The sequence below is a fragment of the Geotrypetes seraphini genome, chromosome 16, assembly GCF_902459505.1.
Source record: "Geotrypetes seraphini chromosome 16, aGeoSer1.1, whole genome shotgun sequence".
NCBI classification, from domain to species: Eukaryota; Metazoa; Chordata; class Amphibia; order Gymnophiona; family Dermophiidae; genus Geotrypetes; species Geotrypetes seraphini.
In genome coordinates, this window is record NC_047099.1 from 53,573,632 (window position 1) to 53,600,233 (window position 26,602).

General features: G+C 46.0%; 1 protein-coding gene across 1 annotated transcript in view; it reads left to right on the forward strand.

The window, feature by feature from the left end:
- NOTCH3 (notch receptor 3) overlaps positions 1–26,602 on the forward strand; it is a 195,491-nt gene that overhangs the window by 147,069 nt on the left and 21,820 nt on the right. Inside the window, exons 21-31 of the mRNA XM_033923748.1 lie at positions 445–629; positions 2,060–2,192; positions 4,502–4,753; positions 6,149–6,261; positions 7,531–8,081; positions 9,314–9,637; positions 10,171–10,319; positions 10,737–10,950; positions 12,486–12,570; positions 17,655–17,820; positions 18,359–18,663. Coding sequence (XP_033779639.1) covers positions 445–629; positions 2,060–2,192; positions 4,502–4,753; positions 6,149–6,261; positions 7,531–8,081; positions 9,314–9,637; positions 10,171–10,319; positions 10,737–10,950; positions 12,486–12,570; positions 17,655–17,820; positions 18,359–18,663 — 2,477 coding nt within the window. The remainder of the gene's footprint in view (positions 1–444; positions 630–2,059; positions 2,193–4,501; positions 4,754–6,148; positions 6,262–7,530; positions 8,082–9,313; positions 9,638–10,170; positions 10,320–10,736; positions 10,951–12,485; positions 12,571–17,654; positions 17,821–18,358; positions 18,664–26,602) is intronic.

The following is a 26,602-nucleotide window of genomic DNA, read 5'->3' on the forward strand; positions in this document are numbered from 1 at the left end:
TGGAAGCTGTTGCTCTGAGAGAAGACAGTGACAAGACTGCCACGGGGCCACAAGTACATAACTCGGTGGTGCGCTCTGGCAGTGGCACTTGGTCATTGCCAACTCTAGATATAAAACCATAAGAATAGCCTTACAATGGCCAGTCCAGGTCACCAATACCTGGCAAAAACCCAAAGAGTAGCAACATTCCATCCAGGGCAAGCAGTGGCTTCTCCCATGTCTTTCTCAATAACAGACTATGGACTTTTCCTCCAGGAACTTGTCCAAACCTTTCTTAAAACCAGCTACCTATCCACTCTTACCACAACCTCTGGCAATGTATTCCACAGCTTAACTATTTGTCAGGCCTGGTAAATGGGTCAGTGGGCCTTATTTTGGGGACTTCTGTTTTAACAAAGCTCACTCTTTCTTTCTCTCTGTCCCTCCCTCTTCTCTTGGGGACAGGGGTGAGGGTGGACCAGCTGTGCCGCTTTGGGGGCTCCTGCATCAGCGTCGGCAACACACACAAATGTATCTGCAAAGGTAGCTACACAGGCAGCTACTGTGAGACGGAGGTGAACCATTGTGAGCTGAACATGTGCCGAAACGGTGCCACCTGCCGCGGCTATGTGGGTGGCTACTTGTGTGAGGTGAGTGCAGATTACACCCAGCTCAGTTTTAGCCCTCTGCCCTCCCCACTGGCCAGGATATTGCAAGGGGAGTGGGGTCTGCACAGCTCAGCTCTGCCTTTCTGGACCCAATCCACCCAATAGCGCTGTTTAGCTGGCCAGGTATGCAGAAATAGGATCACTCCAGAGAGAAGGCTGCTGCTGCTAGCTGGCCTGAAGATTAAATTTCAGTGGATTTGGAGGAGGTAGGTGGGGACAGGGGAGCATATCCTGGACAGTGTAGAAAGCTGTCCGGACATCTAGACATGTCTGGTTAAATCCGGATGTCTGGTAACCCTTGTTTACCCTAGTTTAGGGTTTACCAGATGTCTGGGACTTTCTGGGTGCCCGGACAGACTTTCCAAAACCTGGCAGTTTGTCCGGGTTTTGGAAATCCCCGCCTTGTCTGGAGGGACTCTGAGCATGTGCGGATGACATCACATGCATCTATGTATGCTCTTAAGGCCCTCCAGACCCAGTGGGAAAGAAGAGACGAGGCTGTCTGGGGGCAGAATGGGGCGGGGCTGGGGGGGTGGAACAAGGCAGAGCCATGCATCTGGGATTTTACAGCTTTAGATATGGTAACCCTACCCTAGTTCATGAGATTTGATATTAAAAATTTTTTTTAAAAAATTAGGCCTGTCATTCATTTCCCAGGTTTATGAACCTAGTGCTGAAAATTGATGTAAAACACCCAGGGCTAACCCCGCGTTACGCGCCAAAAACTAACGCCAGCTCGGGAGCCTCTAATGTTTTTTCCCAAGCACTAAATCTTCTCCTTTTGTCACCCACTTTTTTAGACATATCCAGAAGCTTAAACTGAGGCACTCAGCTCTAGGAATTTTTAACAAGGTCAATTTAGGACCATCTCTCAATTCAGGAGCTTAAACTCTGTATTTCAGCTTCTTTGTAACCCAGTGGTCTCCAACTCAAACCCTTTGCAGGTCCACATTTTGGATCTGTAGGTACTTGGAGGGCCTCAGAAAAAAATAGTTAATGTCTTATTTAAGAAATGACAATTTTGCATGAGGTAAAATTCTTTATAGTTTATAAACCTTTCTTTTTGTCATTTATAGCTAAAGAGACATTTGATCAAGAAACTTTTATTTTACTTTTGTGATTATGATAAATATGCCCAGGGCCTGGCGGGCCACATGTGGCCCCCGGGCTGCGAGTTTGAGACCACTGTTGCAACTTGATCGTAAAAGGAAGCTTATCTCCTTCCAAGTGGTTCTGCGATCCTATACTACATCCACGATCAGGCAGTCTGCACTCATTTGGAGGGTGTAATTTGCCCTCACTGGTGTAAGAGTGGATTGAAGACCCCAGGGTGTATTCCTGTGGGGGGTCTATAAAGTACTATTTCCTGTCTCATTGTCTCTTCTCCTGGTTCTGCCTTTTCTTGTTCGCAGTGTCCGCCAGGCTTCGAGGGCAAGAACTGTGAAAATGACATCAATGAGTGCCAATCCCAGCCCTGCCAGAATGGTGGCACATGTGTTGACCTGATCGGGCGCTACATGTGTTCCTGCCCACCGGGAACGCTGGGTAAGCCCTGGCTCAAGTCTTAAAGAGATGTTAACTGGAGGTGTATTTGCATCATTTAAATTGTCATGGGATTGTAGTGCAGAAGCAAGCAGGCCAGATGTGCATCTCTCTGCCTCCTGTCTTTATGGTTATGATGCTAAAACCATTCTTCATAAAACCAGAGTGGTTTACAATATGAAAATAACCTACAAAAAAGATTATTCTTAATAGTCATCTTCTGGAAACACCAGTGGGATAAAATGAGTTTTAAGTCCATGTTTACATTTTTTGTAGTCCAGTTTCACTCTGAAGACCTAGTTACAGTGACATAGTAAGTATGGGGGGACGGTCCTCCCTGGTGCCATGTTGGTGGGGGCACCGGCACCCCTCCTTCTCCTCTCTGCCCCTCCCCTCCCTTTTCCCATTCCTCCCCCTTCCCTTCCCCCATCCTCTAGTTGAAGTTGTTGTTCGCAGCGGTCAACAACCCCATCGCTATGCTGCACATAGAAAGTGACATCAGAGGAAGAACTAATGAGGTTACGAAGAGCACGTTGTTAACTGCCAAGAACAACAACTTCAACTAGAGGTAAAAGGGAAGGGTGCGTACAGCAGGCGGGAATGGGGAAGGAGCGGGGAGGGTGGAGACAAGGGTGGGCCGCCTCTCACCCTCGCTATGTCACTGCCTAGTTGTTTAAGAAATGTCATTTTGTAATTTATAATATTATCTTTACTATCTGTGCATTTCTTTTTTTTATTTTCTGCTTGTTTATTGATCTTGTGAATGCATTTATTTGTTTTGTAAGGCAAAGTATTCTTTATGTATTCTTGTTTTGCTTGTTCCCCGCCTTGAGCTATGTGATTGGTTAAGTGGGTTACAAATGTGCTATTATTAAAGGGGCAATGCATTCCGCAATACTGGAGCAAAGAGGAAAAAAAACCTGTTTCACAACTAATAATGCAACCATGCTGTAGACCAGCCTCACCCTCTAAAGGCCCTGAGGGCACTGCTCTGAATTTTATTGGTTCAACAGGCAACAGACAGATGCTGTTCAGCCAATCAAATCCAAATCAGTACTGTCAGGGTCTTCAGGAGCTTCAAAGAATCCCCAGCCCAAGAGCCCTGCTTGTTCCTAGGATAGGAAACGTGGAGTCTGATTTACTATTTGGGATCTAGCTAGGTATTTGGGACTTTGATGCAGTTTGACTGGTTGAGCAGGCTGCCTACTCAACTAATCAAACTGCATCAAGCAAAAAGTAAACAGAAAAATGAAAAAAAAAAGCAGGGCTGTAGAGCTGAGGATTCACAGAATCTCCTCAAAACCCTCACCACTGGCCCACAACCCAGGCATATTTTCACATTTTCTGCAATGACTAGGCATGAGATCTATTTGCATACAGTGGAAGCAGTACACGCAAATCAATCTTGAAAACCCGACTGTGTTATTGCTCTCGAAGACCATGTTTGCCCATCCCTGCCTTAGACAGAGATGGGACAGATACATTAATAAGCACTTGAGAATATAAAGTCCTAGTCTAGAGATCTCAACGCAGTCCTCGGGACACACCCATCCAGTCAGGCTTTCAGGATATCCACAATGAATAGACAGGAGATAAATCTGCATATACTACTTCCATTCTACATCTGTCTCCTGCGTATTCATTTTGGGTATTCTGAAAACCTGACTGGCCAGGTATGTCCCAAGACTGGATTGAGAAGGCTTGATATAGAGTAGACTTGGCCCCCTTAGCCTTTCCCAGCAATACAGGGTCTTCAACTGGCTGACCTGGTGAGTTTAGGACAGTCCCAACCAGTGGTGTAGCAAGGGTGAGAGGTGCCCAGGGCAGTGGCGTCCCTCCCCCACCCTCTTCTCTGCTCCTCCCCCCACCCCCCCCCGCCGCATGCGTGTGTCCCTTCTCTGTATCTCTTTAAGTTTCCCACCGTGAACAGCATCACCAACTTGCTGCCCACATCGGCTCTCCCTCTGACATCACTCACTTCCTAGGTACGGGACCCAAAGTGATGTCAGAGGGAGAGCCAACGCTGGCATAGGCAGCAGGTTGGAGTTGCTGCTCACGCCGGTGAAGAGCTAGAGGGTACAGTGAGAGGAAGTGAAGGCGTGCGTGTGGCAGGGGGAGGAGTGGGAAGGGGCAGCGAGGAGGATGAGTGCCAGCACCCCCCCTTACTCTGCCACTGGTCCCAACTCTGTGAGGGCTGGGGAGTGTATCCGCTGTCAGCTTCCCTCTCTGCAGGGTGAGCTGTTCCAGTCCTGGTAACTTTCCTGTGGCACCGGCAGTGAATTCTCCTGGGTTCTCTCCTCTCCCTCCAACAGGAGTCCTATGTGAAATTAATGAAGACGATTGCACCACAACCCCCGGCAACCGGGCCCCCAAGTGCTTGAACAACGGGACATGTGTGGACAAGGTGGGAGGCTATCGGTGCACCTGCCCGCCAGGGTACACTGGAGAGCGCTGTGAGGGGGACGTGAACGAGTGCTCCCCAAACCCGTGTGACCCCCAGAACTCTCAGGACTGTGTGCAGCTCTCTAATGACTTCCACTGCGTGTGCAAGTCGGGATTTACAGGTGAGGGGAAGAGAACTTCAGAGGCAATATTCAGACACGCTGCCATCCCCGCAATAAGAGAAGCAGGCAATCCATCCACTTATCCTTATGCCCGGTATTTAATCTTAAACATAAGCCGATAATTTGTCTCTCTAAAGTTATGGCTGCTATTTGTGCAACCGCTCTGAATAGATATATTTATTTCAAACCTTTTTTTAATTATTATTGAGAAGCAAAATATAGCAAAAGACCAGGAACTAAAATAGAAAACACATCACAAAAATCAGTAGATCCATTGAATTCCTGGAAACAAGAAAGCTATCTAAATTTAAATATGACAGGAAAACCCCCCAAGGAATTATGAAGATGTGTTGAAGATGTTTATTTGAAGAAAAGGTTAAAAATTGAGCCGATGACGAAGTACAGAAGTGTTTATGCAAACGGAGAGTTTTTACGTTAAGAGTGCCACTTGTGAGGGCTCCAAAAAGATTTAAGATTTTCAGAATAAGACAATTGTTTATTCAATGTAGTCATTATTTATAAGTGAGTTTGACTTTAAGACATTAATCTGGTTTAGTGGTGGCTTTTGAGCACTATTTCTGGACATCCAAGTCGCTTAAAGACAGAATTGTTATTTATGTAGCTTAATTTACTTATTTAATAAACTTGAAACTATTTATTGGGCTTTATTGACTGCCTTTTCTTGTCAGACCTGATTTTTATTATTTATTGTATTGTTCCCCACATTTTGTAATTTTATTATTATGTACATTGCTTAGAATTATGATTAAGCGATTAATCAAATCTCCATTAAACTTGAAACTTGAAGAGATTTGACCAAAGCAGTTTGCAGTGCATTTAAACATTTCCCCTATCTGTCCCACCAGGCTCACAATGGTGAGTTAAGTGCCCAAAGTCGCAAAGAGCAGGCTGAGATCAAACTCACAACCTCATGATGCTGAGGCAGCAGCTCTAGCCATTCCTCCCCTCCAATGTGGTGAGGGGCTGAATATCGTTTTTTAACCTGACTCCGTCCCTGGAATGTCCACATTAGCTTCTTTGAATTTGGCGCTAACCAGTCATTTCAGCAAAACTAACCAGTTAAATGTCGCCGAAAATGACAGAATAGCCGCGGACAAACAATTTAACCGGTCAGTGGCCGTTTCCAGCTGGTTAAATTGTTTTGAATATCAGCTAGATTGTGGCTAGAAGACAGTGATAATTGCCTAAGTGTGTTTGAGCGCGTATATAGGAGTAGGACATAGAAGACCTTTAGCGGCAAACATCCAAATACCTTTGTGTGCGTGTAAAGACCCAGTGCTAAGATCTGAATGCAGGAAGGACTAGAGAGGGCGCTGTACATAACTCCCCCCTCCTCCAACTTTTTATGCAGACTTCTCTGCTCTCTGTCCACAGGTCGCCAGTGTCTGAGCATCATCAACACTTGTGAATCACAGCCATGTCAGAACAACGGGGAGTGCAAGGTGGCAGTGAACACACCCTTGGGCTATGCTTGCAGGTGTCTTTCGGTAAGTTCTCCAGGGAGGGGACAAAAATATACTGTTAGACACTCAGAGCTTTCACTTTCATTACCAGGTCTTTGTGTGAGGGTCTCGCACTCCCTGCAGCCCTCTCTGGGAGTACCGTGTTTCCCCGAAAATAAGACAGGGTCTTATATTAATTTTAGCTCCAAAAATTTCATTAGGGCTTATTTTCGGGAGATGTCATCTTTTTTTCATGTAAAACAATCGTATCTCCCTTCTTTTCTTCTACCCCAATTCTTCCTCTTTCCTTTTGCGCCTCCCCTCCCCCTTGTGCAGCATCTTTCTATCCCTCCCTCCCATCTCCATGTGCAGCAGAATCCCACCGACCCTCCCACCATGAGACTGACATATCTCTGAGGCATCAAAAATCAGCGGCAGCACTCTGAACAGGCCACTTCGTAGCCTTTCCCACTGGGGCCTTCCATCTGCTGTATCACTAATGATGTCATCAGTGACGCAGCAGAGGGAAGACCCCGGTGGGGAAGGCTGCTAAGCTGCCCGTTCAGAGCGCTGCCCCCGCTGCTGTTTTTGGAAGCTTCGGAGTGGAGGTATGTCAATCTCACGGGTGGGGGGGGGTCAGTGGGATTCTGCTGCACAGAGGGATGGGAGAGAGGGATAGAAAGATGCTGCAGGGGGAAGGCCGCAAAGCAGCCCGTTCAAAGCATTGCTGCCGCTGCTGCTTTAGGAGGCCTTGGAGTGGAGGTATGTCAGGTCTCACCGGGGTGAGGGTCGCTGAATCGATGAGTCTGATTTTTTTTGGTAAGCATTTGTCTTTCCCTCCTACTTCTGATGGTGGGCAGCAGCCCTGAAATAATAGAAGCCTGGATTTTTTTTTTTTTTTTTTAAACTAGGGATGGAGTTGGGAAGTGTCAGGGACATTCAGGGTGGGCTGCGGGCTCGATCTTAACTAGGGCTTATTTTTAGGGTAGGGCTTATATTGGGAACATTTAAAAAAATTCATGCTACGGCTTATTTTCAGGGAAACACGGTATCTATTAATTTTATTTATGTATTGTTTTTGATGATTTGTTTTTATATTGATGACATGTGATTTTATTTTGTTTTAAGTTTATACATATTTTGATTATAAGCCACTTAAGTTTTATAGATAGCGTGGGATAAAAATTTTGTGAAATGTTTTTCTTTCTTATACGCCACCTGGAAGCCCAAAGTTGTTGAAGTGATGTACATTCAGGTACCATAAATACACTAGAGTAATTTCTTACCTCTTCCATTTTTTCCCGCTATTCCTAGAATTATTTTGGCCCAAACTGTGAGCGAAATGCCTTGTCCTGCAGGGAGCTGATGTGCCACAATGGTGGTTCCTGCCGCCAAACTCCTTTGGGCGCCCACTGCACCTGCCCGTCAGGGTTTCTGGGCTCTGACTGCCGCCTCCATTCCAATGGCAGCTGTGCTTCTGCGCCCTGTTACCATGGTGCCACCTGTCGGGAGACCCAGCGCTTCCCCTACTTCCAGTGCTCGTGCCACCGGGCCTTCACAGGTGGCCGCTGTGAGCGCTTCATCCGCCCCACGCCTTTACCGTTGCCTCCCGAAGCACCTCATCACTGCTTACGGGAGGATTGCAGGACCAAGGCAGGTGACCGTTACTGTGACCGTGAATGCAATGTTCCGGCCTGCCAGTGGGATGGTGGGGATTGCTCCTTGACTGTGGATGACCCCTGGAAGAAGTGTGAGGCGCTGCAGTGTTGGCGTTTCTTCAACAACAGCCGCTGTGATGAGGCCTGCAACACTCCTGAGTGCCTGTACGACAACTTTGACTGCAAGAGCCAAGAGAAGAGCTGCAAGTGAGTGCCTCTAGGTGGCATGGAAGGGTCTGGAGAAGGATATGTGGCCAAATAATGCATAGAATGATGAGGCAGCCTCGAGCCCATTCTCTGCATCATCTTAATCTGTGTATCAGGCTTTCTACACTGTGGAGTGGACTTTGCTCCACAGAACACTCTATTTTGGGTCCTTTGCTTCATGGGGCTGGAGAAGTCCAGGGATAAGCAGCAAAAATGAGAGATTCAGATCTGGTTTGTGGTGAAAGAATTGAGGCTATTTAACCAGGGAAAGGGAAGACAGGTTGGTGAACTGATAACTTCCTTCAGATATATAAAGTGGAGACAGGTTAGCAGTTCCTTGGGTTTAATTTACAGTAGGCAAGACTTAAGTTAGATATTGAGAGTGAAGTAACCAGTTACCCTGGGAGGAAGTAAAATCTCCATGGTTGAAAGGTTCAAGAGTAGGACGGGCACACTTCTATCTGGGATGAATTAGAAGCAGGGCTTCCAACTTCAAGGTAGGGGATGGACTAGATGACCTGTTGAGGTCGTTCCTAACCTTATCTCTCTTTGACTATAAAAGGTCCCTCCCAACCCTTTCTCTATGACTGTAGAAGACCTCTTGAGGTCCCACCCAGCCCTATCTCTTTATGACTGTAGAAGACGTCATGAGTCCCACCCAGTCCTATCTCTCTCTGGCTGTAGACCTCATAATGTACCTCCCAGACCTATCTCTGGCTGTAGAAGACCTCCTAAGCTCCCATCCAGACCTAATTTTCTATAATTGTAGTTGTCTTCTGAGGCTCTTCCAATCTGTACCTCTTTGATTCTAGATTCCTCCCAATCCCATCTCGGACTCTAGATGACCACTTGAGGTCCTTTCAACCTTGTCTTTCTAAAACTTTATGTGACCTTCTGAGGACCCTTTCAACCATATTTTTCTTTGATTCTCAGTGGCTTCCTGAGCTCTATCCCTGCCTCATCTTTCTCTTACTCCAGCCTCTGAGTTTAGCTTTAGCAGTATTGGTTACAAGCTGAACATGTCCTCCTGGTGAAGAGATTCAAGTGAGAGTATACTACTGTGTTTTCTTGTGATTTTTTTCAGCCTTGGAGGCCTGAAGCTGCACAGTAATTTGTATTATTTGTAGATTTTTAATTTGTGTGTTTTTTGCTTTTTCTTCCTATCTCCCTCTATTTCCCTATCGCCCCTTGCCCTCATCTTTTTTCTCCTTTTCCTTTCCACTTTGGAATAGCCCTGTGTACGAGAAATATTGCACGGATCACTTCCAGGATGGACGGTGCGACCAGGGCTGTAACAATGAGGAGTGTGGATGGGATGGCCTGGATTGTGCTGGCGAGGTGCCGGAGCATTTGGCAAAGGGGGTGCTGGTGCTGGTGGTGCTGCTGCCCCCTGAAGAGTTGCTGCGGACGGGTGCAGCCTTTTTACAGAAGCTGAGTGCTATCTTGCACACTTCCGTGCGCTTTCGCATTGACAAGGAAGGCAACTACATGATATACCCCTATTATCGTCCCACCTCAAGGTTGCAGAAACGGGAGCTGGACAAAGAGGTCATTGGGTGAGCCTGGGGGGATCATGGGCAACACATAGACACCCTTAACCCACATCCTTCCGAAGGATCACACAGCACATTGGTTAGGGAATTTGGAAAAGAAGGCAGCTATAACCTTTGTTCAACTTTAGATTAAATTAGGGAGAGGGGACTTTGAGATAACCTTGTGTCAGATATTCTTTGGGACAGGGAGGGGGGTGGGATCCACACTCTTTGGTGCAGACTTGTGTCCAGGGATAGGCACTTGTGGGCTATGACTTGTGAGAACCTTTCAGACAAGTGAAGGGGTCCTTGTAATTGGAAGTCTTGGAGGAGGGAATTATGGGAAGGGGGATCATGATTTGTGAATTATATTGGCTTATGGTAGAAGGGGGTATGATCTTTGCCAAACCTAGAGCCTGGAAGATCGGACGTACCCCATGACCATTGGAGAAGGCTTGAGATGAAAATGGGTGGTGCTTCTATTTTGGTTGTGTGAAGAATTCTCTGAATTCGGTTATCCTCTGACTCTTGACTCTCGCTCTCTGTTTTCTCTTCAGATCCACGGTTAACCTGGAGATTGACAACCGCCTGTGCTTTCAGGCCTCGGACAAATGCTTCCCTGATGCTGAAAGTGCAGCAGATTACCTGGCAGCACTGTCTGCCGTGGAGAGGCTGGAATTCCCCTATCCCATTAGAGAAGTCCGTGGTGAGTCAGTGTGGGAGAGCAAGGGAATGATCATGCCAAACCTGGGTTCCATTCTCAGCTGTGGCTCTTGCTGTTCAGATTGGGAGCACTGCTTAGGTTATGAGTCCTGAGTTCCATTCCAAGCTCTGGATTCAGCTTCCCATATTAGGGAAACTATTGAGATCAGGGAACTTGGACTTCATTCCCAGCTCTGGTTAGGTCTTCTGGGAAAGGGCCGCAACAAGGATGTAGTAGGGAGAGAGAAATACAAGTTTTCTGTGAATGAAGACTTGCCATGAACAGTGAAAGAGGTTTTGGGTTTTGTCTCATGTTTGATTGCATGTGTTGATAGGGTTATTTCTGTATCTAGCCTCGAGATCTCTCTGTCCGTCAATGGGGAAGAGGGATTTTTAAGTTGCTTCTTGTTCTCTTGGACAGGTGAGCCTTTTGAACCGGACACCACAAACGTGCTGCCCGTGGTGGTGGTGGTGGCGGCAGTCATTCTGCTCGTCATCTTGGTTTTGGGCGTGCTGGTAGTTCGTCGGAAGCGTGAGAACAGCCACCTCTGGTTCCCTGAAGGGTTCACCCTGAAGAAGGCAAGCAGCAAGAAGAGTCGCCGGGAGCCTCTGGGTCAGGACTCACTTGGGATGAAGTAAGAGTTTATCCAGATGGCTAAAATGCCCAGTCATTAGGAAAGAGCCAACTCCCAGTGAGAGAGACTGTCTGTTTTCATCTTCCTTTGTGCGTGGGATGTCTGTCTGTTAGTACTGTAGGCATTTCTGATCTCTCTTGTTGCTATGTGTGTAATCCATGTGTGTACTGTTACTATGTGTCTGAATTCAAGAAAGCCTGGGATAAGCATGTGGGATCTCGTAGAGAGGGAGAGATATTGATTACTGCAGATGGGCAGACTGGATGGGCCATTTGGCCTTTATCTGCTGTCATGTTTCCATAACCATAAAGCTCTATGACCTCACAAAGCAAGTGTAAAGAGCCTTAGCCTAAAGAGAGAGATTATGACATTACATTACATTGATGTCTTCTATCCCGCCAATACCTTTCAGTTCTAGGCGTTTTACAACAAGAAATTAGCCTGGGCATTCCCAGGGAGATTACAAGGTTGACAGCTATAGTATGTGTTGGGATCTGGGAATGGTCGATACAGTTTGGTTAGATCATTTGACAAATTTCTTGAATAGTATGGTTTTCAGTTCTTTCCTGAATGTTTTGTAGTTGGGCGTTGTGGTCAGCAGATTTTAGAGGTGGTGGTCTATTTTTACTGCTCTGGTAGCTAGTAGACCGTCATATATTTTTTTGCTTTGCATAACTTTGATTGAGGGGTGGGTAAAGTGTGCTTGAGTTCTCCTTGGTCTTGATGTGTGTTTTCTGATTAGGCGGTTGTTCAGATAGCTTGGTCCATTTCCATTTAGGGCTTTGAATAGGATGCAGTAGAATTTGTGTTGTATGTGCGCTTGTACGGGGAGCCAGTGTGAGTCTTGGAAATCTGAGGTAATGTGGTCGTATTTTTTTCAGCGAGCATATTAATCTTAGGGCTGTATTTTGGACTGTTTGTAATTGTTTTAGCATGTTGGTGGGGCATGACAGGTAAAGTATGTTACAGTAGTCCAAGAGTCCTAGGATTAGCGCTTGTACTATGAGTTTGAATTGTTCGTTGTTGAAGTATTTTCGGACTTGTCTTAAGTTGCGCATGGTTGCGAATGCCTTCTCAATCGTTTTGCTGATTTGAAGTTGCATGGTGCAGCCTTTGGCTATCATTATTCCTAGAAGTTTTAAGTTGGGTTGTAAGGGATATGTGATGGAGTTTCTTTCTAGGTTTGTTATGGTTGGGGTTTTATTTCTTTCTAGAAATAAGAATTTGGTTTTGTCTTGGTTCAGTTTTAATTTGTGGTCTCTCATCCATTTTGACACTGTTTCTAGTGCAAAGTGTAGTTTGTAGTTGACCTCACAATGCAGTTGTAAAGAGCATTAGCCAATAGGGAGAGGAGGAGATAGTGGATGCTGCGGATGGGCAGACTAGATGGGTCATTGGGCTTTTATTTGTCATCATATTTGTTTTTATGTTTCTATGTGTGGTACTTTGTCAACATGTCCATGCAAAGGGAGGGTGATGCCATACAATTGTCCATCCCTGCCTGTTCTAACCAGTGCCCCTTGCTTGTTTCCCAGGAGTATATCCAAGGGTGAAAGTCTGATTGGTGATCATTCTGAGGACTGGCTGGATACAGACTGCCCCGAGGCCAAAAGACTCAAGGTTGGTAGGAAATAGTATCACATCTCACTCCTCACAGCACTTAGGTATTGAATTAATCTTGATTAACTGGTTTTCATCCATAATTACCAATAGTATTTCAGGACAGAGAGTCCAGAGAACAAAAAAAAGGGTTTAGTAGACTAAACTTAACTAAACTAAAACTTAATTTTATAGACCGGGTCATCAAGCAAAAGGAGCTCGACTCAGTTAACAGTTAATGTAATGCATAATGTATAAACTTGACAAGAAAAAGTAGTCTAGAGTAGCGTATTTGCCGGCGTATAAGACGACTGGGCGTATAAGACGACCCCCCAACTTTTACAGTTAAAATATAGAGTTTGTTATATACTCGCCGTATAAGACTACCCCTTCTTCCGCACACCTTCTGCACAGCCTTCTGCCTGCCTGTCCCCCCCTTGAAGGTCTGTACCCCCCGAAGGCCTGCACCCCCCCGAAGGCCTGTCCCCCCCCCCTTGTAGGCCTGTCCCCCCCTTATAGGCCTGTCTCCCCCTTGAAGGCCTGCCTGCCTGCCTTTCCCCCCTTGAAGGCCTGTCCCCCCTTGAAGGCCTGCCTGCCACCCCCTCCCCCTTGAAAGCCTGCCTGCCTGCCCGCCCGCCCCACCCTGAAGGCCTGATGCCCCGACCCACCCCGAAGGACCGCTCGCCCCACTGACCTTCCTGCACCACCTGTGAAGCAGCCCGCAGCAGGATCGCGAAGTCAGCGTCAGCGATCCCTGCGCTGCTTCCTGCGCCGCGATCCTGCCCCTTCTCTGACGTCAGAGGAGGGGCGGGACCGTGGCGCAGGAAGCAGCGCAGGGATCGCTGACGCTGACTTCGCGATCCTGCTGCGGGCTGCTTCACAGGTGGTGCAGGAAGGTCAGTGGGGCGAGCGGTCCTTCGGGGTGGGTCGGGGCATCAGGCCTTCAGGGTGGGGCGGGCGGGCAGGCAGGCAGGCTTTCAAGGGGGAGGGGTGGCAGGCAGGCCTTCAAGGGGGGACAGGCCTTCAAGGGGGGAAAGGCAGGCAGGCAGGCCTTCAAGGGGGAGACAGGCCTATAAGGGGGGGACAGGCCTACAAGGGGGGGGACAGGCCTTCGGGGGGGTGCAGGCCTTCGGGGGGTGCAGACCTTCAAGGGGGGGACAGGCAGGCAGAAGGTTGTGCAGAAGGTGTGCGGAAGAAGGGGTAGTCTTATACGGCGAGTATATAACAAACTCTATATTTTAACTGTAAAAGTTGGGGGGTCGTCTTATACGCCGGCAAATACAGTAGTTAGTTTCCAAAATGTTTACTTTTGCACTCTGCACTTTACACCAAATTATTTTAGATACTGTGATAGTGTAATGCAGGGGTGCCCACACTTTTTGGGCTTGCGAGCTACTTTTAAAATGACCAAGTCAAAATGATCTACCAACAATAAAATTTTAAAAAAACACAAAGCACACTGTACGCATAGAAAATGTTAATTATCATTCCTTTTCTGGGTTTTTTTTCAAAGAGGTCAAGAAATGTGACTCTATGCACTGTCACCTCAGTAACAACCATACAAAAATTTTTCCTACCTTTGTTATCTGGTGATTTCATGAGTCTCTGTTTGCACTTTCGTCTTCTGACTGTGCATCAAATCTTTCTTCCCTTCTTTCAGCCTGTATGCTTCCTCTCCTCCAGACTTCATTCCCTCCCCCAACTCCCTGCCCTTTCTTTCTCCCTGCCTCCCTTTCTTTTTCTTCTTTCTTTCTGTCTCCCTGCCTGCCCCCTTTCTTTCTTTCTTTCTCCCTGCCCTCCACCAAGCCACTGCTGCCACCATCGGGGAACAGGCTCCTAAGCCGCCGCCGCCATCGGGTAACAGGCCCCAAAGCCGCCGCCCCCCAAACTTTCCTGCGTCGGGCCGACCAGCATTCCTCTCCCTGACATCAATTCTGCAGTCAGAGAGGAAGTTCCGTCCCAGCCAGGCAGCGATTGGCTGGCCCGAACTTCTCCGACAGCAAAATTGACGTCGGGGAGAGGAAGGCTGATCGGCCCGGTAGATCGCCAAGGCAAAGTGAGTCTAACACGGAGCCTGAGATGGGCTCCGCGATCGACTCACTTTGCCTTGGCGATCTACTAGTCGATCGCGATCGACCTATTGGGCACCCCTGGTGTAATGGTTCTCGGGAATTTATTTATTTTGTATTTTTTCCTTTTTCCCCTGGTGTGAATGTTGGACTATGACTTAAATGGGATTGTGATTAGATTGATAATATCAAAAAGGACTAAATGATGTATGGGGCAGTTCTCATTTAGACTTAAGTATGGTGCTGGTCACCTATGAGTTACTACCCAAGCTCATATTCCCTGCCCATATTCCCTCGTTTGTATACCAAGGGCTCATACTGATGTCTATTATTTAAAGAACTTTAGTAATTGTTGCATTTTCCTAGTTCAAGCATTCTCTCCAAGGGATTAAGGTTGTTAGCCAATTATAGGTTGGATTTGTGATTGGACTTTATTTATTTTTATTTATTTATAGATTTCAAATAACAAATCAAGATACACTTGTACAGAAAGTGATTACAGCAAAGGAAAACAAAAAATCTCACTAATTTTGTATAAGAACTAAATATTGCATAATCTCTCAAGTCCACTATAAGATCCATGATGTAATATAAATGGAATAACAAGGAAATATTAACTAAAGATATGTGGTACGTGGTTAACTGATATTCAGGCGTCTAATATCTTAAAGCCCTCATTTCTTTCCCTTCTCCAGGAGGGACAAAGAAAGATAGGCCGTCAGCTGGTTTGGCTCAAAGAAAACATATTTCTGAGAATTATATTGTACTATACATTTGCAGGCATGACGAAGGTAAAAAGTTCCCCCAAGAGCCAAAACTCCAGGTTTTAATAATAGAATCTCTTTTCTACGCCTTTGTGTATCTTTTGCCAAATCTGGGAACATTTGTATCTTAAAGTCAAGAAACTTTTTCTCTTTATTTTTGAAGAATAATCTCAGAAGCCAATTTTTATCCAGTGTAATAGCCAAGGTCACAATCAATGTTGCAGGTATAGCGTTTTCTTTATCAGACATAAGAACATAAGAATTGCCATTGCTGAGTCAGACCAGTGGTCCATCATGCCCAGCAGTCTGGTCACGCGGTGGCCCTCTGGTCTAAGACCAGCACCCTAACTGAGACTAGCCCTACCAGCGCACGTTCTTGTTCAACAGAAACTTGTCTAACTTTGTCTTGAATCCTTGGAGAGTGTTTTCCCCTATAACAGCCTCTGGAAGGGCGTTCCAGCTTTCTACCACTCTCTGGGTGAAGAAGAACTTCCTTTCAACTTTAGAGAGTGCCCTCTTGTTCTCCCTACCTTGGAGAGGGTGAACAACCTGTCCTTATCTACTAAGTCTATCCCCTTCAGTACCTTGAATGTTTCGATCATGTCCCCTCTCAATCTCCTCTGTTCGAGAGAGAAGAGGCCCAGTTTCTCTAATCTTTCGCTGTACAGCAGCTCCTCCAGCTCCTTAACCATCTTAGTCGCTCTTCTCTGGACCCTTTCGAGTAGTACCATGTCCTTCTTCAAGTACGGCGACCAGTGCTGGACGCAGTACTCCAGGTGAGGGCGTACCATGGCCCAGTACAGCGGCATGATAACCTTCAAGTAAAGCAGATACATCAATTGGTCCTTGGTTTCTTTCCTGGTAATCTTGATTTTTATTCGGTAAATAATAGACCTGAGTGAAAGGAGGCAATGAATCTCCGGTACTTCCAATATCTCCAACAAATAGCGTTTTAACATTTCTCTTGGAGTAACTGTTAAAATTCGGGGAAAATTAATCAATCTAAGATTATTGTTCCTAGAGAAATTTTTAAATGTCTCTATCTTCCTTCTTAAATTGACATTGTCCTTAATTAATATCTCCTGAAGCAATTTGGAAGACTTAAGTTGATCTTTAATATTCTGAATGTCTACTTTTGATTCACCCAAGTCTTGTTTTATCTGAAGAACTTCCTTCTGGGATTTTATTTTCCCCTCAATCTGAAAGTAATTAGTGTTCACTGTTCTGACCAAATTGGCAGTCAGATCCCACAAAGCCTCTAATGTGACTTCTTGGGGCTTTACAATATTAAAAGTCTGCAAATCTGATAGTGAAAAATTAGGCTCACCAACCAAAGGACCTTCTCCTCCCCGTTCCTCCTGGGTCGGGACTGACCCCAGCGTTGTACCATCTTCGTGTACATTCAGGCTCTGCTGCAAACTCTGGGAGCCTGAGTCGTTGTTTATCTTGCCGTCCCCAGCAACCTCAGGGGGAGACAGCATGCCAACTTCCGACTGCCTCTCTACCCCCGGGGAACTGGCGGCACGAGGATTGGGAGGAGGGACTCTCACGTCGAAGCTCAACGAGATCTCATGAGCCCGAAACGACGCCTCCATTCCGTCTCCCGGAAGCGTCTCAGGCAGTGGCAACGCCGACGTTCCAATGGCGCCCTGCATCCGCCTCAGCAACTCCTCAATGTTGCCGGAGGAGACTGCACCAGAGCATCACGAGATTGCAAAGGCTCCCTTTCCTCTCCTCTTCAGCATAATCACAGTCAACAACGGTGAAAAACCGCCGGAAGGAAATATTTAGCAGGTAAGGCTTGCGGGCGGTTGCTCAGTAAACCACGACCGCGGCCATGTTGGATCTCTGAACCAGTGATTGGACTTTATTGGCTTTAACATTGTCCAAAAGATTATACATTTTTTGTGCTGAGTATTTAATGCCAGCTCCTGTCCAGTCTTAGTGGGTTCATAGATTTGGGGAAGGAGGATTTCCCCAGGTCTTCTTGGCATCCTCAAGTAAACACATACATGGTAAAGACCTTTTTCCCCTTCGCCCCTATATCCATTCTTCTGGCATCGCACTACAGACAGCTTCCTAATAGCCCTGTCCTAACGATGGTGAGGGTGAGATCTGGCATTTTTGATTGTGGAAATGAATCAGATATTTACAGGTTGGCTTGTCCAGTTTGGAAGGTTCAAAGAGATGGATAGGAGATTGTGACGTAGAGTGCAGGATTCATGGTAGGTCTGGCTCTTCTCCTCCCTTTTCCCCACCCCTCCCACTACAGGTGGAAGAACACGGCGTATCAGATAGTGAAGACCCTGTGGATTGTCGCCAGTGGACCCAGCATCACCTTGCTGCAGCTGATATCCGAATGCCCCCATCCATGGCACTGACCCCTCCACAAGGGGAGTTTGATACGGATGGGATGGATGTAAATGTCCGTGGCCCCGGTATGTAACCGCACATGTAGCTGTTCTGTGGTATGTCTGTGCACCGGCATGCATCCAGTAGCATAGTAAGGGGGAGGTGGTCCACTCCAGGCGCCAGTACCCATCCTTCCCTGCCCCTACTAATGCATGTATGTGCCCCTTCCCTTTCCCAAACCTCTCTTACGTTGTTGGCGCGAGCAGCCAGCATCTGCTCTTCCTCTGACATCACTTCCTGGACCCGCGTCTAGGAAGTAACGTTGGAGGAAGAGCCAGGAACGTTAAAGAGGTACGGGGGAACGGGGACTGGGAAGGAGTGGATGGGGGGGACGCCTCATCTTTGCTAAGCCACTGCATGCATCCCCTCTAGCTCTCGTTTTACAGTTGACCATCTCTATGGCAGCCAGGGAACAACAGAAATGATTTCTGATGACAGATCCTGTGTTTGATGTACTTGCCTTGTTTCCCCTTTTGTTAATAAAGGATCCCTGTGGAGGGTTGTCTCTTATCCCTTTTCAGTGATTCATTTCTGCCCCGGTCTCACCCCTTGCCCCCTCTGCAGATGGTTTCACCCCACTGATGCTGGCTTCTTTCTGTGGTGGAGGCATGGAGCTGGATGTGAATGAAGATGACGAGGCCGAGGACTCCTCTGCCAGCATCATATCCGATCTCATCTGCCAGGGCGCCAACCTCGGGGCACAGACGGACCGTACGGGGGAGACGGCGCTGCACCTGGCTGCCCGCTATGCCCGTGCTGACGCAGCTAAACGCCTACTGGATGCCGGAGCTGACACAAATGCGCAGGACAACACGGGGCGTAGCCCGTTGCATGCAGCTGTAGCTGCCGATGCACAGGGTGTCTTCCAGGTGAGCATGCGCTTATAGTTGGGCAGAGAGGACCACCCTTCTTCTCACAATACAATATACAGTCATTGTTTCTATACCACAAATACCTTTCGCAAGTTCATAGCAGTTTACAAATTATAAAAGTGGAGACAGTCTCCAGAATAACAAAATTAAAACCATATTTGTTAATTGTGCTGCTCCTTGTGACCCTAGGCAAGTCAATTAATCCTCCAGTGCCCACCGCTTTGAATACCAAAGCTACAGAAAGGCTGTATACAATTCCCCTTCCCCCCTAAAACTTTCAAAAAATCTTATACCCTCTCATATGAGCATCAGAGCATTTAGCGCTTCAGGCTGCGGAAGAAACCTCTACCACGGCTTAGAAAAAGAGGGCCATAATTAGGCTCAGAGGTAACAATATTTGGCAAATTTGTCTATGATTTTTGCCACTTGATATGCAAAAGTTGCAGTAAATAGTCTAATATATTTCTTTCTTCTCACCTTTGGGAATTGGAATGGAGAGCTTGATTGAGGTAACAAGAGCTTCCTCTCACAAAGCAAAGTAAACAAGTCATGTAAATCGGTGATTCTCCATGATGAATTTTAAGCAAAAGAATTTAAACCATATTTTGGCTTGTTAGAAACAATGAAGCTTTATTAAATACTAGTGTTTAAGCCCGTTACATTAACGGGTGCTAGAATATATGGCTGTCTGTCTTTCTTTATTTATGTCTCTCTCCCTGCTCCTGTCTCTTTCTTCCTTTCTTTCTGTCTCTCTCCCTCCTGCAATTTTTCTCTCTCTCTCCCTGGCACCCTTTGTCTGTCTGTCTTTCTTTCTGTCTCTCTCTGGTCCCCTGTCTGTCTTTATTTCTGTCTGTCTCTCTCCCTAGCCTCCTTTGTCTGTCTGTATTTCTTTCTGTGTCTCCCCCCCCCCCCCCCACTTTCCTTTGCAGAAGCAGCAGTGATATTTCCCTTCCCCTCCAGATCCCTGTGAAGTAGTAGCAGCATTTCCCCCCACCCCCCATTCCCTTCTCTTCCCCCCCCCCCACCACTTTCCTTTGCAGAAGCAGCAGCGGTATTTCCCTTCCCCTCCAGGTCCCTGCTGAAGCAGTAGCAGCATTTTCCCCCACCCCACCCCATTCCCTTCTCTCCCCCCCACTTTCTTTTGCAGAAGCAGCAGTGATATTTCCCTTCCCCTCCAGATCCCTGTGAAGTAGTAGCAGCATTTCCCCCCCCCCCCCATTCCCTTCTCTCCCCCCAGCACTTTTCTTTGCAGAAGCAGCAGCCCCTTCCCCTCCAGGTCCCTGCAAAAGCAGTAGAAGCATTTTCCCCCACCCCCATTCCCTTCTCTTACCGTGAGCTGCCCTGCTCCATTCGGCCCCTCCCCCTTCTCTTCCCATGTGCTGGCCTGCTGCGGCTGAAGGTTTTTTTTCGGCGACTCCTCTTGTTAAAATTCTAATCCTGTTAAAACTCCCCCCCTTCCCGCAACAACCGCTACCGCTCCTGTTCAAAGCGGCCTGCTGAAGTTCGCGGCCGGCTGTAACGAACCTCGCAGGCCGCTCTCCACATGGTAGCATGTTCCCTCTGACGCGCTGTTACGTGCGTTAAACTGCTAACGCGGCTTCATAAAAGGAGCCCTAGGAGAAATACTATTTTCTCTGTGGTTGCTCCCACCCTTTGGAATTCAGACCCAAACTCGTTAAGAACGCTTTTCAAGTTTGACTGTCCTTATAAGAATTTTTAAACTTTTCTTGGTCCTTTTCTTTTGGACCTACACGTTGTTACCCCACCCACTTGTTTTTTTTCCCTAACCTCTTCTCTTTCCTAAAATTACATTGTAGTTCTCCTTTTTCCCTTTTGTACCTGTTTGGAAGTCTTTTTACAACCACCTTGAAATCCATGATAAGGTGGTATATCAAATTTTTAAGAAACTTGAAACTCTCACCTATTCCCGTTAACGAAAAAGTTGAAAGGGGACAGATTCAAAACGAATGCTAGGAAGTTCTTCTTTACCCAACGTGTAGTGGACACCTGGAATCCGCTTCCAGAGGACGTAATAGGGCAGAGTACGGTAATGGGGTTTAAGAAAGGATTGGACAATTTCTTGCTGGAGAAGGGGACAGAGGGGTATAGATAGAGGATTACTACACAGGTCCAGGACTTGTTGGGCCACGGCGAGAGCAGACTGCTGGGCACGATGGACCTCAGGTCTGACCCAGCAGAGGCATTACTTATGTTCTTATGACCACAAGAACTGACCAAAAAATGTAACTTCAAAAACCTTGATCTAATTCTTATTGTAAGCTACATAGCTTGTAGAGAATTGTGAGATAGGGAAGGGGAAAGGGATTAGGACTTGTGTACCGCCTTTTTGTAGTTTTACAACCACACTCAAAGCAGTTTACATACAGGTACTTCATGCATTTTCCCTCTCTGTCCCAGTGGGCTCACAATCTTTCTAATGTACCTGGGGCAGTGGAGGATTAAGTGACTTGCCCAGGGTCTCAAGGAGCAGCGCAGGAACCAGGGACATTAGATCATCTACTTTATTATTGTCCCTATATCAAGTTATTTTGGAATTCAATCTGGTCTCAAGTAAACTCTTTATTGGAAAACCATGTTGCGCTTTCCTATGATACTGTTTTATTCGGAATGGCTATGAGAAAGAAGAGTCAAATATTACCGTATAATAACAAACTTTTATTAGTCATTACAGGGGTTGCCATTCAACATATTACCAATAATTGGAAAAATTACAAGAATCTTAATCACACATTCTGGTGATATTCATTATGCCATATTTATAAGATGGAAAGAGCAATAGTGATACAAAAAGGGACATATAATAACTTTGTAAAGATATGGGGGCCATTGGCAAAGTATTGCTGAAAGGTCACTTGGATACACAAAGTCAGAGGCGTGAAGAAAGTAAAAGAAATTTATTCACAGCATGCATGTTGGACCCCTGAGCTTCAAGCTGGCTCAGAAGTGCCGAAACCAGGAAGTTACAGAGATATTTATTCATTTTTCTGGCTATACAACTGAATTCTAGAAAAAGCTTTTCACGTGTTACTTTTCTTAACACTCATTGGTTCTAAGCTCACACTAGCAGGTCACTAGCAGGACACCTATCTAACTCTTGCAGTTAAATGTACAGAAGGGCAGGGTACATCATGGCTCAAACTCTTTATCTATTCAGCTTACAATGTGGTAAGGTAGGGACATACATTTTAGGCAGATGCAGTCAATAGATTATACACTGTTTTCAGCTATGTAGGCCAGAGCAATATTTTAAACAACAGTTAACTATTTCATGACCCTACATTCCCCCCTTTCAGGCTGGCGTACCTAAGGAGCCAAGCCTGACAAAATAAAGTTAGGGGTCAGAAAAGTCGGGGTTCCCAGTGGGTAAGGGACGATACTGGGAGAGGGCCAATGCAGCAGTGGAACGTTTGACAACAGAGTCCATAGTTCAGTGGAGCAGCTTTATGGCTATGGGGACCATACAGAGCAGGCAGCAAAGGAGCAGAGAAGACAGGGCAGCAACCAGCAAGATGATCTTCAATGCTGAACCAGAGGGCAACCAGGAGCTGAAGGTACCAGAGATCCAGTCTGCAGTAAGGTCACGCCAGGTCTGGTCAGGAACATGAGCCAGTTTGGTGATACGATCCACATCGTTCTCAATCACTTTACTCAAGTTCAAGGCAGCAGTTGGAGAGGTTCAATTTATCACAGGCACAGCAGCTAGTAAATAGTCCAAAGCTAGACAATTCTGATAAATAGCAGTGCGCATTTTAGCATTCGCTCTGCCAATGGTACTCAAAGCTCGGGAGGTCTCATTGGTTATCAGTTCAAGTACAGCTTATAGACAAATAATGCAGTTCAGCATATAGATTGGGGTCCGATAGCCCCAGGTGTCATCCTCGGTCCATGTGGCAGGTCCATAAGCAGCAATGATCCGTTCTGCAGGACAGTCATCACCCCATTCACCTATTTTAAGGGAATTGGTGGAAGTAGACTGCTTTTGGCGACCTCTAGTGTTGAATACAGGGGCTCCCAGGTGTTCACCATCGGGAAGAAGCTGGGACGGATCATGCAAAGCACACATGTACCAGTCTAGTTAGCAGGCAATCAAGAGTAGGCAAACAGATCACAGAGCCAATATCAACTATCAGGAGCTGACCATAATTCATAGGAAGTTCCATTAAGCAGTGTCTGAAGGGCTGAAGACAGTGGGAAGCAACAATGGAGGTTCACAAGGCCCATCGTGAAGGTCGTGGACCTAACGTAAAAGTGAGGGTCTGTGAAGTCAGGTTTAACATGTCCAGCTGCATTGCCTCCCATAGCCACTGTTCTCCCATACCAGTCCCTCCTCATACAAAATAATTGCTAACATTAAGAGTCTGACCTATAGTTTCAGCAAACTATATAAACAGATTTCTAGTGATTACAGGATATCAGTATCTACTTTCATAATTTCATAAAACTGGGGAAACACCACAGAGTGATAGACAGGAGCACATGAGTGGGATACAATTCGGACATATACATCAGTACCTGAGTCTCACCTTTTACCATCAATATACAATGCCATGCAGTCTCTGGCCTTCTGGACTTGGACATTGGCATTCCAGTTATATGGGTCAGTGATAGTGAAAACCATGGGATTACAGTAGCCTGTAGTACACAAGGGGCTGGAGCTAGGACCTATAGTAAGGGAGGCAGATGGGGTATTCTTTCTCATAAAGGACAGGCTCCACCATTAGTGAAGGTTTCCTCATAGGGGCAGTTCTTAAAGGCATCAGGTTATACAGACCTATATACTTAGCACATTTGGTATAATAACGCTGTCAATCTAGGGAGCCACACAAAACTGAATTAGGGGTAGTACCATGACCTTGAGAAACATCAAATAGCACACATGTATCACAATACAAAGACACCGGGCGAGTGGGGTCTACAATAAGAGTCTAGTTGATAAGTGGACCCTCAACATCATCAATGCAGATTTCCGCCCACTTTTAAACTTCATCACCAGTAGGTTGGAAACAGAAAATACCCTCAAATGTTTGACACTTTCTGTACTTAACTCCTTCATGCAAACAAACATCAGGCAAAGGGCTAGGGGCACTTGTTAAGTACAAAATACAGAAGAAAGAAACATAAGTGAGGGCAACACAAATATCATATCTATATATACTAACATAGGAAGCTCATTTTTCTTTCAGGCACAACTTAGAAAACTTCAAACAGTTATACTCAAGACACTTGCTAAAGGCAGTGTGAACCACAGGCAGTCAATTAAACTCAAACACTTATAAAGAATTATATTCAGAACACCTGATAAGTACAGTGGTAAATATTCAGAACTTTTGAGGTCTTAGAAAGCTTCAGCTGAAGATCCGTGTTGTAGTGGAACCAAGTTTCATGTCCGGACACCTTTACAACTGTAAGAGAAGAAATTAGGACAGTAAAAGGACCTATCCACCTAGGTTTCAGGGGATCTGACTTCCAAGTTTTAGCCATACTGTATTTACAGGGACATACCCATGGACTTGTGTAGCTATCGATAGTGGGGCCCTTTCCAGGACCCATTTGTGGAGCTCTTAAAGGGCTTTAGCTAAAGACTGGACCTGACTCTGGAGGATATCTGATCCCAGAGTAGCAAAGGAACCAGGATCTGGGTTCACAATGGGTGGTGGCCGGCCAGACATGAGCTCAAATGGGGCTTAGATGGGATGCATCTAATCTGAAAAAGAACAGAAGGCAGCAGGACAGGTCAGGACAGATTAGTTTCTTCAATTCATTTTGTGAGAAGGGTCTTAAGAGTTCTGTTTATTCTTTCGACCTGACCAGAGCTCTCAGGATGGTAAGCAGCATATAATTTCTATTCAATTTGGAGGGCCTGAGCAATTTGTTGGACAACATCGGCAATGAAAGCAGGGCCATTGTCACTGCCTATAAAAACAGGGAGACCAAAGCACGGAATTATTCAGGAGGTGTTTGGTTACTTCCCTGGCGCGTTCAGTGCAAGTAAGGAAGGCTTTGACCCATCTAGTCAGGGTGTCTGTGAAGACTAGGAAGTGACTGAGGGAACGGGAAATGGGCATGTGGGTAAAATCTACAGACAGAACCTGCATTGGATATGTTCCAATAGGTTGGTATCCAAGAGGTGGCAGTCATCTGATTGGGAATTTTATTCTAGAACCAACAACACACTGTCGGACCATATTCCGGACTAGCTGATCAAGGTGATTGATAAAGAAATGTCTCTTGAGAGTCAATTTTCATAGCGGGTTCTCCAGAGTGTGCCAGATCATGGCATCTTTTGACAATCGTGAGGGCCAGGTGTTGAGGAATGAATATGAGGGTACCCGCTGTGCTTGCGTTTGAAGTATCAGTGTGTGGGTCTGGATTGGCACTTGAATTGGCGCATTTTGTATCCACCCCCCTTTCAGGACAGACTAGCCCAAAATAATGCATGCCCAAGTCTGTTCCTGAGAAGCGTACTGGGGTGTAAGGGAATCCAGAAAAGGAATGATTGTATACAGAGGAGCCGAAAGAGGGGGCAGAGACTGGCAGCTCGGGCTGTGCGGTCGGCAAGGGCATTGCCACGAGAGACAAGGTCCATCACGCGTCTGTAAGCATGGCAGTGCATAACAGAAACACATGAGGGTAGTTGTATGGCCTCAAGAAGGTCAAGAATGAGGGAAGCATGATGGATCAGGCGGCCGGAGGCTATAAAGAAACCTCGATGTTTCCAGATGGCCCTATGGGAATGCAAGTTAAGGAAAGCATATTTGGAGTCAGTATATATATATTGCAAGACTGAGAGGCAGAGTGGCGCAGGGCAGAAGTGAGGGCATAAAGCTCAGCTTCTTGGGCAGAAGGGCCAGAAGGCAGGGGCCTGAGTCAGAAGTTTTTGGAGGCAGCGAAAAGACCGCTCCTGAAGTTGGGTCCAGACAAAAGGGGCTGAGTCAGCGCCTTTGGTGGAATCATACAGAGGACGAGCAATAGTAGAGAAATCAGGGATCCAGATGGGACAGTATCCTGCAATACTGAGAAAGGTGCTCAGAGCCTTGCAGTTATCAGGGACAGGGAGACTACAGACAGCCTAGACCTCGGAGTAGGAAGGGACCTGGATTTGAAAGCCAAGGTAGGTGACACGAGGAAGGCATACTTGAAATCAATGTAAATATGGCCACAGGAAAATTTAAAAGGCAGACCCACTATCTGAAAGACTCAGATAAATAATAATAATAACAGTTTATATACCACAATACCGTGAAGAGCTATGTGGTTTACAAAAGATTAGAGAAGGTACAAAATAATTGAACTTAAGATGTGTACTAACACATAAGAATTGTTCTCAATCCCTATTCTATATCAGGTTCCTACCCCAAAGAGCTGACTTATAAAATTAAGCTAAATGCAGTTCTGGATCCACCCACTAAGCAGGGTAGTCTGACACAAGCGCTCTCTAAAGCAGCAGTCCCTTCACTATCAGCTGACTGGCAAAAATATTTACTTCAATACAAAAGCATTCCTAAAAATTACATTGTTATACCTAAACTTACATTTTTTATATACAGAAATACAAAACAAAGATTGGAATATACAGTAAAACTTTGGATTGCAAATAACTTGGTTTGCAAGTGTTCTATAAGACAAGCAATGATTAAATTTTAACTTGCTATACCAGCAACGTCTTGCAATACACGTACATACAGTATAGAAGCATCACATTTTCACAACTGAGCCAATGGTTCCTCTCTATATGACGCTGCAGGAATGCAGTGACTGTTCCAAACGAGCAAGGGCTTGCAATACAAGTATGTATATTTTTGTACACTAGTGCCCTGGAATACAAGCATACTTCTGGAACAAATTATGCTCCCAAACCAAAGTTTTACTGTACTCACAAGTTTAAACATTGTTCATTTTTAATTTTTTTTACAAT